Below are 12,420 nucleotides of genomic sequence, written 5' to 3'. Positions count from 1 at the left end.
GATAGCATTCACTAACTCACACGATCCATTTTCTATTGTTTGCTATTGCTATATACATCATGTATTTATTAATTTATTTTTCGTAAAGGTTCTCAATCATCCAGGTCACTGTATATCCAAAAAGCGTTTTTTTTTTTTTTTTTTTTTTTTTTTTTTAAATACAACTGGACTGTTTACCATGCCCTGGAGAAGTGGATGTGGATGTTCAACAACTATTTGTTGGTGATCAATACAACAGGGAATGTCTGGCCTGAAGCAAGCAGGAGTGCTACTTTATTCCATTGCTAAGTAGCTGAGGGACAGCAGATTTTTTTACTTATTGCCAGATACAAGTGATATTTTTGTCTCTGCTGTTACTGCTTTAGAGAATTACTTTACTCCCAGAGTCAATGTTGCTGTCGGGAGGCATGTTTTCAGAAAGCGAACACAGGCCCCACATGAGACTATCATACATTTTATGGCTACATTATTTGATCTCCAATCCAACCTGATCTCGCATCAAAATATGACTTTGATGAAAAAGCTAACGAAAAGATCTGACCAGCTACTTTAACGTTTGACTAACTCTAGCATTAGGGAAAGACTTGGACCTGATTCGACGCTTGATAAAGGAGTCACAATTGCAATATAATTGCAGTATACCAAGCTAAAACACAACACAAGCTAGCACATTTCTTCATTATTACCAGGGTCCACTGGATGAGATCAAGTCAAGCGACTCCTTGTGGTCAGTCAAGCTGTTCGATCCTTCTCTACATGTTGTGATATCCACTGACTCAGGTAATTATGGGCTTGTTGTGGTTTTTGCGCAAGTATCGCTCAATGGCTTGGAAAAGCCTGTGGCTTTTGCTTCCCGCACACTGAGTGTATTGGAAAAGATACTCTATTGTGTAAGAAGAAGCACTTGCTTGCGTGTTGGCCAAGAAATGGAGAACATATTTCTGTATTTTCTGTATATGTTTTACTCTCTGCACATTTCATCAGACATTAACAACACTACTCAGCACAAAGGGACTTGGTCGTGCTGGAATGCCTATTATCTGCACAAATTTATGCTATCCTGACCTCTCTCCAGCTCCTGACTTTGACCGCTTGCTCTTCTTGCCCTGAACTGTCAGCCTTGCACACAGAAACAGAAAGTAGACGGCCTGTCTCTATCAAATTGGTTTCTGACACACTTTCACTATACCACAAGATCAGAGATAAACTCTCTGGATAATTACATGCTTAGAAGTCCAAGACTCATTGTATCACTCTCCCTTTGACATCACAGAATAGTCTGCAAGATGAGAGACCTCTACTGGTGGCCAAAAGTAGATTCACAAGTGCAGTCTGCCATTGCTCCATGTGTCCTTTGCCAGTCTAATGATTAAACTGCCTGTACACATCCTGCTCCTCTACAACCTATTCCACTGCCATCCGTCACATCTGCACTGAACAGTTTTGGTTTCCATGCAGCATGCAGCATTACACTCCCTCAGTGTCTGATTGACCTGTCTGATTGACTACTTACTATGGTACACTCTTAACTGTTAAGTACTTTTATTGGGATATTGCTATTTCTGTTACAGAGGGGTTAAATGTTGTCCTGTGATTGGTATTACCCTTTTGTGACACTAGGTGGCACTACAGAAAAGCTGTTAGAAGGAAGATTGATTACAGAGAATATGACCAAAAGTTTGCAACGCTGCTGGTGGAGTTGTGTACCATTTGTTCAGGAAATATTTGTCTACTACTTTATGACTCCGCTACCAGTTTGCATTACATACACATATGTCTTTGTTGGAGCAGTGAATGTTGTTAGTTTTCAAGTAACCTTGCACCTGTGAAGATCATACACCTTCTCATCCCACTTGTGCTGGTACCACTCATTTGTGGAGTGTAACACAGGTAGATACAAAGAAATGTCTTGTTTCTTGTGTCTTCGATCCAGGAGACCACTAGTCTTTGTGTTGCATGTCTTCTGTTGGATTGGCAATATCTTGCTGCTATGCTCCTGTTGAACTCAAGTAGAACTGAATAGAAAATAAAACTCAGTTGTATTTATATAAATATTAATTCTCAGCTAGTGATGACATCTCATTCTGACATCATCTTACTTCGATTCTTTCCAGAATAGTCCAGTCTTCTTGTTCACTGAATCTCTCTTTGACCTCAATAAACATTCTAAATGCTAATATGAAATGAAACATTTTTATGTTTGGATGAAATAAATGCATATGCTTGGTTGTCTATGTCAACATTGCAGAGTGTAGAATGACATCATATCATCAGAAAGTTGACCTCAAAAAGCACAATTTTGGTGTGACTCATCAAAATCATACCAGAAATAACCAGAACAACATTTCACACAAATGCCTCATTAAGGTCAAAGGTTAACTTTATTGTGACATGAACATGCTCTGTAGAAACTCTTCTTTTGGTGGTGTAGATCTACTCCAGTACGAGTTGAGTCATGGTTATCCTGGACACAGTTTACCAGATCCTGTGGCTCTTCTCTGTAGGCTGATTTGTCTTAGTTGGTGATCAGTATGACCACAGCAGTGTCATCTGTAAATTTCACTATGTTGTTTCACTACGAGTGTACAGGATGGGAACGAACACACATCCTGGGGTGTGCCTGTGCTCAGGGTGATGGTGGAGGACGTGTGGGGTCTCACTACCTGAAGTCGCTCTTATGAGGAAGTCCTGGATCCAAGGACAAAGTTGTCGTCTCAGGTCAAGCTGGTGGAGTTTGGGTCTTGAGTCTTTAACCTGTGAGAGGACCAGTTTCTCAAGATGTTTCATCATCATTGGAGTAAGGACCACCGGCAGATAGCTAGTCAGAGAGTTGATGTTGGACTTCTTTGGCACTGGCAAGATGATAGCAGGCACTTTGGGAGTGAGACAAAGACACATTGAAAATGTCTGTGAAGACTCCAGCTAGTTGTATTGCGTAGTCTCTGAAACTCATGGCAAGGGAAACTCAACCTGGGACACCGTCCAGGCCTGTAGCTTGTCCTGGGTTGGCTCTGCTCACTGTGCCCTGTACCCTGCATGTGCTTAATGAAGCGGATCCTCCTCTGTGTCTCGAGCCAAGAAGTTGTTGAGCTCGTTGGTTCGTGTGATGTCAGAGTAGAGGCAGGCAGGGGAGCCATGGTAGTCAGAGAGGCTTCTGGTGTGGGTGCTGTTAAAGTGGTCCTCTACCCATTGTCTGTAGTCTTTAACCTTTATTATGCCTTTCTTTAGATTGTGTCAGGCAAAACTGTATGCTGTGGTGTCACTAGATTTAAAATCATTATGGTGTGCTCTCAGTACATTTTGATCTCATTGTCCACTCACTGTTTCTGGTTTGTATACCTCTTAATTCCACAGTCACTGCAAAGATTTCCATGCAGCTGTTGATGTAAAAAGGTACTGTGGATGTATTTGTGTGTTTTCAGCAGAAATCAAAAATCAGTGAGCGTTTGTAATGTTGAAACATCCGAATGTTTACCGCATAACAGAGAAGTATCATGGATTGCGCAAATAAAAATTGTGCGACTAAGCATTCTCAGAAAAGAGCTGTTATGAAATTTTTTTTAAAATGAGAGGATCATGTTTGGAGTCAACACAACACTGCATTCCAACATCTGAACCTTATCCCGTCCATGAAACATAGGAGTGGTAATTATTGTCGTGTTTTGCTGCGTCTGGTCTAGTGTGGCTTACCACTATCGATCGAACAATGAATTCTGGAAATGTTACAACCTGGCTTGTGTAGGAGGGCAGCAACATAAAATTGTGACTGGTAATGAGATGGAGCGACAACTGGTCAGGCTCAGGTTAAGGTAAAATGTTTAATTAAATAGGGAGAGTGCTCGTCCACAATGAAATTATAACAAAAAAGGCCACAAAGGGCTGACAATAACCAATACAAGCACTCTAAGTACAGTCTATAAATATGCAACCAGCAGCGAGACGACTGATCAACACTTCACAGCCGCCGTGAACTGTGGGCACACACGGTATTTAACACAGGCTGGGCCTGATTGCTGACACTTGTCATGATCCATGACTTGCTGTATCATTATCACATGTGCTAATACTCAAACATTAAAGCTGCATCTATACATTTTTGACCACTAGGGTGCAAAAGAACCCCAGTCTAAGAGTACCAAAGAGTAGCACCTTAAAACTGTTTTCAAAAGGAGTAGCTATCAGCCAAATTGGTTGAAGAAATATGGTGCAGTAAGCATGGTTCCTTCCTCCCCTGCTACATAGCGTGACAACTGATACACTTGAATCAGTATCCTTGTATCTGAGTCAGTTGCCTGATCTCTGGCATACTGTATTTCTGTACTTGGATAACTTCTGAAATTTAAGTCATAAGTAGGGAAGTGAAACGTATGTCCATGGGAGCAAGCCAAACAAGGTGTGATTGGACAGTACTGAGGATGAATGTGAATATGATTGGTTAAATGTGATTCATATAAAGGACATGGAAGCACATGAAGAGAGCTCATTGGACTCTGAACCTTGGAAGAAAGTGTTTGCTTTGTTTGGATCTGCAGGTAACACATTTCTTTCTTGCAGCAGACCAATGCAGTAGGTTTGTGCTTGTGTATCTTTGTCTCATTTCAATTCCTGTTAATTTACCAAATATATTTTAGCATACATGTGCGTATCTTTGCAGCATGAGACAGATCTATTGCTATTCAGGATTTAATTTACAACACCTTTTCTTCTTTTAAGGTGTGATTCCAATTTTCCAGAAAATAATTGATTTTGAAACATAAACTAGTGCTGAAATCCAGAGTTTACACGTAAAAAGATCTTAAATTAGACTGGTGAAATGAAAACACAAAATTTAATACATCGATGTCGCTGGTACCTTCTTCCTCTTGTTCCTCTGGACCTGTTGTCCAATGAAAATAAGAGGAACTCAAATGATGTCTGTAACTATAGTTAATTCTGGGGTTTTAAATAATCACTGCTATAATTTCCTTCTATTACAATCTCCACCAAACACAGTTCAGTTTTCAGTAGTCTACAAGTTATATGACACAAAACTATTGTATTTAATGGTAAGGACAGCACCTTGAATGCCAGCTTTGTCTTTAATCCTTTATAGCTTGCTCTAGGGGGAAAAAAATGGGCAATAGAGGTTTGGAGTTTTAAATACCTACAGAATATTATTCTAACATTTGATAATCATTTAATGTGATGATGAGATGATTGTATTTGACACGAGTGCATTTTTCATGCAGCATTACAGCCAAACTCCTACTTCACAAATCCAATTGGACCGGATTTCTGAGAGTAATAACAAAGAGTCGTAAATGTAAATTGACTTTAAATATTGTTTTTTGACTTTCATCTGTCTCAGCCAGAAAGATGAAGCTGAGTCTTTTCCTACTGCTGCTCCTCATGAGGATGAGCTGGGCTTCCACTTATCGTAAGTACAATGTGAGTGTTGGATCACTTGATGCAAGACCATACATTTCTCCAAAAGCAATGTCTAAAATTTTAAGTTGATTATAATCTTAGGTTGACTATAGAGCCTTACAACTCCAGCAATTAATGCATTTTTTTTAATTAGGCTATTTATTTGTTTCAGACCAAAAGTTGTGTTTTTCTGCAATGGCTCATCTAAACTTTCTGAATGTCACATTGCAGAATAACTTCCTCTTTCCTGCTAACTTGTGTAAAAATAGAACCTTCATAACAAGTAGTGTCCCACTGATGGGTAGGCCAGGACGAACTATCTCGCTCAAATCCACAAAACATTTCCCAAAGTTTTCCATAAAGTAGTTTTCAGCCGCAAATATTGGCACTATTAACAATAAATTAAATACAGATCCTTTCCAAAAAAATAGAATATCATTGAATGTAATTTAATTTCCATAATTCCATTCAAAAAGTTAAACTTTCAGATTATAGATTCAGGGCCCACAATTTAAACGATTCCAAGTATTTGTTTTTATTAAATAATTTGGGCTTCCAGCTCATAAAACCCACAAAAACAGGAATTCAAAAAATTTGAATTCTGTGAAGAAATCACCATTTGCTTCTCAGTTTTTGCAGGAAAAAAAAGACAGAAATTAGGATCACATCAAATCAAAATATGGTACTTTCAAAACGCTATGTCAATCTTCAATACTTGGTTGGGAATACCTTTGCCTTAATCACTGTCTCGATGCGACGTGGCACTGAGGCAATCCGCCTGTGGCATTGCCTGGGAGTTATGGAAGCCCAGGTTTCCTTGATGCTTGTTGTCAGCTCTTCTTTGTTGTCGGGTCTGGTGCCCCTCATTTTCCTCTTGAGAATACTCCGTAGATTCTCAATGGGGTTTAGGTCTGGCGAGTTGGCTGGCCAGTCAAGCTCTGTGATGGCATGGGCAAACCAGGTTTTGGTGCTTCTGGCGGTATGGGCAGGGGCCAGATCCTGCTGAAAGATGAAATCTGCATCTCCATACAGATCCTCAGCAGAAGGAATCATAAAGTCCTCTAAAAAATTCTGGTAGACTGTTGGTGACCTTGGATTTAGGAAAGAGTTTACCGACACCTGCACCGGACATTGCTCCCCAAATCATGACCTCAAGCAGCTTGGGTTCTGTTCCTCACCCGTCTTCCTCCAAACCCTTGGAAAACTACTTTATGGAAAACTGAAATGTGTTGTGGATTTGAGCGAGGTAGTTCATCCTGGCCTACCCATCAGTGGGGCGCTGCTTGTTATGAACGTTAAACGTTCAATTTTTACACAAGTTAGCAGGAAAGAGGAAGTTATTCTGCAATGTGGCATTCAGAAAGTTTAGATGAATTGGAATTATAGAAATTAAACAATTTTTCCATGATATTCTAATTTTTTTGGAAATGGTCTGTATATACGGAGAATCAAAGCTCTGCAATATAGAAAAATCATCAATCTGCCAAGACATACTGCAAAGTTCAACATATACACAAAATATAGTTCACTACACAAATGGTGCTGGGAAAACCCCTAATGACAGTCTGTGCAATATTTATTTATAAGGCTAATCAGATATCAGGTATTAGATACAATCATGGAACACAGTCATCAGAAAGTATTGCACAACAAAAACAAAAAATATCGTTTAGAAGAAGATGACTGGTCAGTTAGTCTGTCAAAGGGCAGCTCTTTTTGGAAAGTACTGGTTGTTCCCTTTACATGTGACCACTATCGGTTTATCATTATTAGCAGTCTGGACCATAGCATAGGGTGGCAGGAAAATTAACAACACATATGATGGTTGTCCCAGCATCATGTTTTGTTTTCAAGTTATTTTTCAGGCTTAGTGCCTTTAAGGTTGTAGAAGACAATGTGCATCATAGGACACAAGCTGGAGTTAAACCAGTACCACTGTGTTGAGGACTGTAGCCTCAATGTGTGGATCAGGTTTTGGAGATGTTTTTCTTCAGCTGGAACTTGGATGGTGGAGGGTATAATAAAAATCTCCAAGTAAATGAACACAACTATTGCTTTGCTTTTCAGCACATCTATGATACAAAACACACATCTAAATAAACAAAATGATAGCTTGACTAAAGGTGGGATAACTGTTTTGGAAGGACCTAGTCAGAGCCAGACCTGAACAAAAAAGAAAACTCTCTAGTCAAGATGCACGAAGTGCTTCAGCCAAGTATTAGTTAAGGGGCAAGCACAATTAGACTGTTAGGTTATTGTAGATTTTTTTTCTTAGTCTTTGAATGTTTTACATAGGCTGTAATTTTAAAAATACACGTGCAAATATTGACATTTTTTTTCTTACATTGTTTTCTAGTGTTTAACAGGAGTATCTAGACGTTTTATACCCACTGAAACTTCATGATCCACCATCACAGGAACAATTCATAAACCTCCTTATTTTAATGTCTCCAGAAAAGTTCAGTATTCTTCTGTGCGGTGTGCAACATATTACATTGATCAGTCAAACATTAAAATCGCTGAGAGAAGGAGTAAATAATATTGACCATTATGTGACAATTCAATGTTCTGCTGGCAAACTTTTAGACCTGGCATGTTACTTAGCCGCCCACCTATACATAGACACACAAAAACACATCAAGAACAATATAAGGTGTTGACCTGGCCTCCAAATTCACTAGAGCCCAAACTGATCAAGCATCTGTGGAATGATCCACAGAGGTCTCTCCCATCAACCCATAGGACCCAAAGTCCCCCACTAACAACTATGTGTTACTAGACACCACAGGACACCCTCAGAAGACCTATGTCCATTCTCTGATGAGTCACAACTGTTTTGGAGGCACAAGGGAGACCTACACAATATTAGGAAACATATTAGGGTCATGATGTTATGCCTGATCGGTGTATATATCTTCATCTATAATTATAGATTGTATTTAGTTTTTCCATTTAGAGTTATCCCTACTATTTCATTCACAGAAAATGTGGCCTTGCGTGGGAAAGCGACTCAGTCAGACCAATATGAGCACATATTTGGAATGGCTTCCAATGCCATTGATGGAAACCGTAACCCAAACTTTGGTGTTGGATCATGCTCTCATACCGAAGAAGAAATGGATCCTTGGTGGCGAGTGGACCTGCTGGAGTCCTACGTGATCACCTCCATCACCGTCACCAACAGAGGAGACTGCTGTGAAGACAGGCTCAATGGGCTGGAGATCCATATTGGCAATTCTCTGAACAACAATGGTTTAGAAAACCCAAAGTGTGTGAATATGACAGATAAGAAAATATTGTGCAGTTTTAACTAATATTTGTTTCCTGGTTTGTTTAACTTTGTCTTGGTATTATGCACACTTTTTCTTCTTTGTATCATGCTAAAGGGTGGAGTGAAAGCAGGAAGCATTCACTCCTGAACAAAATCTTAAGACCAGGGTAAAAATGACAAGAATTTACATTTCGCACTGTAACCAGAAATAATATAAGTGGAGCTTCAGAATGCAAAAAGAAGAAACTGGAGTTAGGAACAATGGTAGATAGTAGGCAGTTTATTAAAAACTACATTTAAACAGGCTGTTCATCGGCTGTTCAAAAGATTAAGACCGTAGCACACAAAAAAACAAATACAAAATGGAACTAAAAGTGTCAAAAAAGGAGTCAATAGTGAGTGGCCCCACCTTTCTTTTTGATTACTTAAAAAATTCATTTAGGTGTGCTTGATACTTCCAGATGGCTGGTGGGAATGATGGTCCATGTAGTGAAGATGTTGTTACCCTGGGCGTTTTTCCCTTGCCATCCATCTCCAAAGATTCTAAATGGGATTTAGATCAGGGAAACAAGCAGGATGGTCAAAAAGAGTGATGCTATGGCCATAGAAGAAGTCCTTGTTACGTGGAGTTCCATTGTTCTGTTGAAGAAAAATCCAGCCCATATCATAATGGAGCCTCCACCACTGTGCTGCATAAAAAACGTCTCCTGTGGGATCTCCTTAGCATGTCAGTTTAAAATGACTGCATCCAACCTCGCCAGTGATGGCACACTGTGAGAGGCCATGAGGCCATCTTTTGCCTTTGCCACCAGGAAGTCATGACAGTGTGAATGTCTGACAGAACATGTCATGAAAGCCAGAGTTTTGTGCAGATTATTTAAGGCTATGGTCTTAAGTTTTTGATCAGCTGATGAGCAGCCTGTATGAGTTTAAATGCAGTTTCCAATTAATTGCATACTTGCTTATAATTTATCGTCAGTTTCTTCTTTTTGCATTTTTAAGCTCTACTTACAACCTGGTTATGATCCACCAGTGCAAAATGCGCTAATACTTTCCCCCTGGTCTTAAGATTTAATCAACTCATTAGAAAGTTCAATTTAAGAGTTTACATTGATGTTACATAAAATGATCTGGTAATACTCATCATATGAGTTTACATGTCCCAAAACATCTATCAATGTTTTTTAGATGTGCAAAGTGGTTTTGCTCAATTTTGAGCATTGAATCTACTGGAAATATATAAGAAAACTGCAGTGAGAACAGTAGTGAAAACTGAATTCCTTCAATAGAGAAAGATGACCAAGATGGACCCATGTTTTCAACAGCACTGCTGCTGGTTTTCTGGAGAATTTGGAAATGATTATTATTACAATTATAAACAATAGATTATGATTATAGAACAGTTATGGTTTAAAGAAACCAAATCTCCCGTTAAAGTTAACCCATCCATCCAACCCAACACCCTCTCTACTCGTCTTAACAGTCACTAAAAGGTGTCAATAGTACAACTCATTATCTATTGTAGGAGCTGAAGCTCTTTATTTGTAACCTTTGCTGTCCTTTTTGTCAAGGCTGGATTTGTATTTGACTCTCAGTAACTTGCTGTCAAAAGTAGCTTTATTTCTCTCTCTCTTTTTTTTTGACAGGGTTGGTACAATTTCTCACGTTGGTGCAGGCAAGTCATCCACTGTGAATTTCACTGATCATGTGGTGGGGCGCTATGTGGCACTGACTTTACCTGGTTCACGAAGGATTCTGACACTATGCGAAGTGGAAGTCTATGGATACTATGCCCCAACTGGTGAGAATCATATCTATTATTATACATATATATACATAGTAAGTATAACAATAAGCAGCCTTCTCATTTTTTCTCTAATAAACGGTAAACATACAGTAGATGCCGTCACAAGGGGTACTGATCTAAATGGTTAGGGAGAATGTTAATACAGTGAGAATATCACAAATCAATATGTAATTCCTTTGCAGGAGAGAACCTGGCAGTCTACGGAAAAGCCACTCAGTCATCCCTCTTTGAACTTGGCTTCGCTTACAATGCCATTGATGGAAATCGCAACAGCGACTGGGAAGCTGCCTCCTGCACGCACACAAAAAACGAAATTGGCCCCTGGTGGCGACTGGATCTGGGCAAAACACACAAAGTGTTTTCTGTCAACATAACCAACCAAGATTCTTTCTCAGAACGACTCAACGATGCCGAGATCCGCATTGGAGATTCTCTTGACAACAATGGCAACAACAACCATAGGTATTTGTCAGACTATTTACTTACTTGCTAAACATCCCCATTCTGATCCACGGTGAACCAGCTCAGCTCCTACTTTTCTCTTGACACTGGAGCAATGCTATTCAGCAGATTGTCTTGATATGCCTCCAAACACAGAACTACCAGAATATGACCCCCAAGGTTTTGCTTGTTATTTATTGATAGTTAGTAAGAATATACAAAGAAGTGATGCTCAAGCAACTAGAGATAACCACAGCCACATCTGGCAACAGTTATGAGGTTACAAAAAAGATATCCATCTCCTAAAATAGATGAGTTGTAACATTCGTGTTTTGTAGTGATGTGAAAGTACCAATGGAGGGAGAGAGATGGTGCGTTAATGTTTTGATGTTCTTGTAGAGGAATGAGTGTCTAAAGGGTAAATCAGATTAGAGAGGACGTTGGGGTGGATGGATCGGTTGTAAAATCAGAAGATATTAATCCCATAAAGTTTGCAGGCATACAGTTGCTGCTTCCTAGTGGCCAAAGGTTTGAGAGAAGCACCCAGTATCACAAAAAGGTTCAAGTTCATCCTTTAACAGTGACTAAAAAAGCTCAGCAGCTCCGAGATTTATTTTTGCGTGCGCATCAAGGTTTGAAAAACAAGGCTAGCCGTGCCATTTACTGCCAAATGCTGAACCAAATTTCTCTTTACAATCTTTATATATGTATGTAAGAACTTATGAAAAGCTTTGGATTAAAATGGTCCTTTTTAACTTGTGTGATTTTAATACCGTGGGGGCAATTTTTGCCACAATACACTTTAGTATAAATTGGCAGTGGTTTTAAAAGTGAATAATAAAAATAATAATAAATATAATTCCAACAGCAGTCCAAAGGGCTTCACAGCTTTATTGATCCTTTTAGGAGTAAACAAAATGATTTTCTGTTTCGTCCTCCAGATGCGGTGTGATCACAAGTACTCTGGGAGGTGAGGTCATCGAGATGCAGTGCAACGGGATGGATGGCCGCTATGTTAACATAGTCATCCCAAACAGAGAAGAATTCCTAACGCTGTGTGAAGTTGAGGTGTACGGATCCAGGCTGGATTAAGTCATCTTGCTTTCACATACACTTATACAAACCAGTGCTAAAGCTTGATATTCAGTAGAATCAGATCAGAAAAAAAGCAACTCATGAACATATAGCACAACACTATTTCATGATGCTATAGATGCCTCTCTTAATGCCAGTAATTAGTGTATTTATATCTTACAATACAGACTTACTTAAGAGTGCAATCAGATAGAGAGCCTCTCTTCCTCCTGTTGATTTAACCCGCGCAATAAGACATGCCTTGGCTTGTGAAGTCAGCATTTGACTAGACCTGCTGCAGCATAAATCAGTATATGTCCTTTCTACTGAAATACAATAAAATCATACATGTTGGTTGTGATTTGTGGCTCTCAACTTACTTTAGATTTCCCTCCTACGTTTTCAGTTTTCTGGTAAATGT

General features: G+C 39.3%; 1 protein-coding gene across 2 annotated transcripts; it reads left to right on the top strand.

Annotated features, from left to right (window-relative positions):
- Window positions 1–4,489: 4,489 nt before the first annotated feature.
- Window positions 4,490–12,360, top strand: si:ch211-215k15.4 (fucolectin-5). 2 transcript variants are annotated; one of them, XM_047599237.1, is made up of 6 exons: window positions 4,490–4,532; window positions 5,348–5,416; window positions 8,389–8,674; window positions 10,324–10,478; window positions 10,667–10,946; window positions 11,867–12,360. In XM_047599237.1, exons 2-6 carry the CDS (start codon window positions 5,356–5,358, stop codon window positions 12,015–12,017), a joined length of 933 nt encoding a protein of 310 aa, XP_047455193.1. In that variant the 5' UTR covers window positions 4,490–4,532; window positions 5,348–5,355; the 3' UTR covers window positions 12,018–12,360. The 2 variants fall into 2 exon arrangements, with proteins under 2 accessions (XP_047455193.1, XP_047455194.1); XM_047599238.1 differs by having other exon boundaries at window positions 4,511–4,532; window positions 5,352–5,416.
- The last annotated feature ends 60 nt before the right edge of the window (window positions 12,361–12,420 follow it).

Source organism: Mugil cephalus, chromosome 11 (genome assembly GCF_022458985.1).
Source record: "Mugil cephalus isolate CIBA_MC_2020 chromosome 11, CIBA_Mcephalus_1.1, whole genome shotgun sequence".
Classification (NCBI taxonomy): Eukaryota; Metazoa; Chordata; class Actinopteri; order Mugiliformes; family Mugilidae; genus Mugil; species Mugil cephalus.
The sequence above is the reverse complement of the archived record's forward strand: the minus strand, read 5'-3'. Positions and strand labels throughout refer to the sequence as shown.

Excerpts from the sequence above, each read along its gene's own strand:
- si:ch211-215k15.4 (XM_047599237.1), top strand. The coding sequence starts at position 5,356 with ATGAAGCTGAGTCTTTTCCTACTGCTGCTCCTCATGAGGATGAGCTGG. Across the intron at positions 5,417-8,388 it reads GAGCTGGGCTTCCACTTATC|AAAATGTGGCCTTGCGTGGG; the intron begins GTAAGTACAATG and ends TTTCATTCACAG. Across the intron at positions 8,675-10,323 it reads AATGGTTTAGAAAACCCAAA|GGTTGGTACAATTTCTCACG; the intron begins GTGTGTGAATAT and ends TTTTTTTGACAG.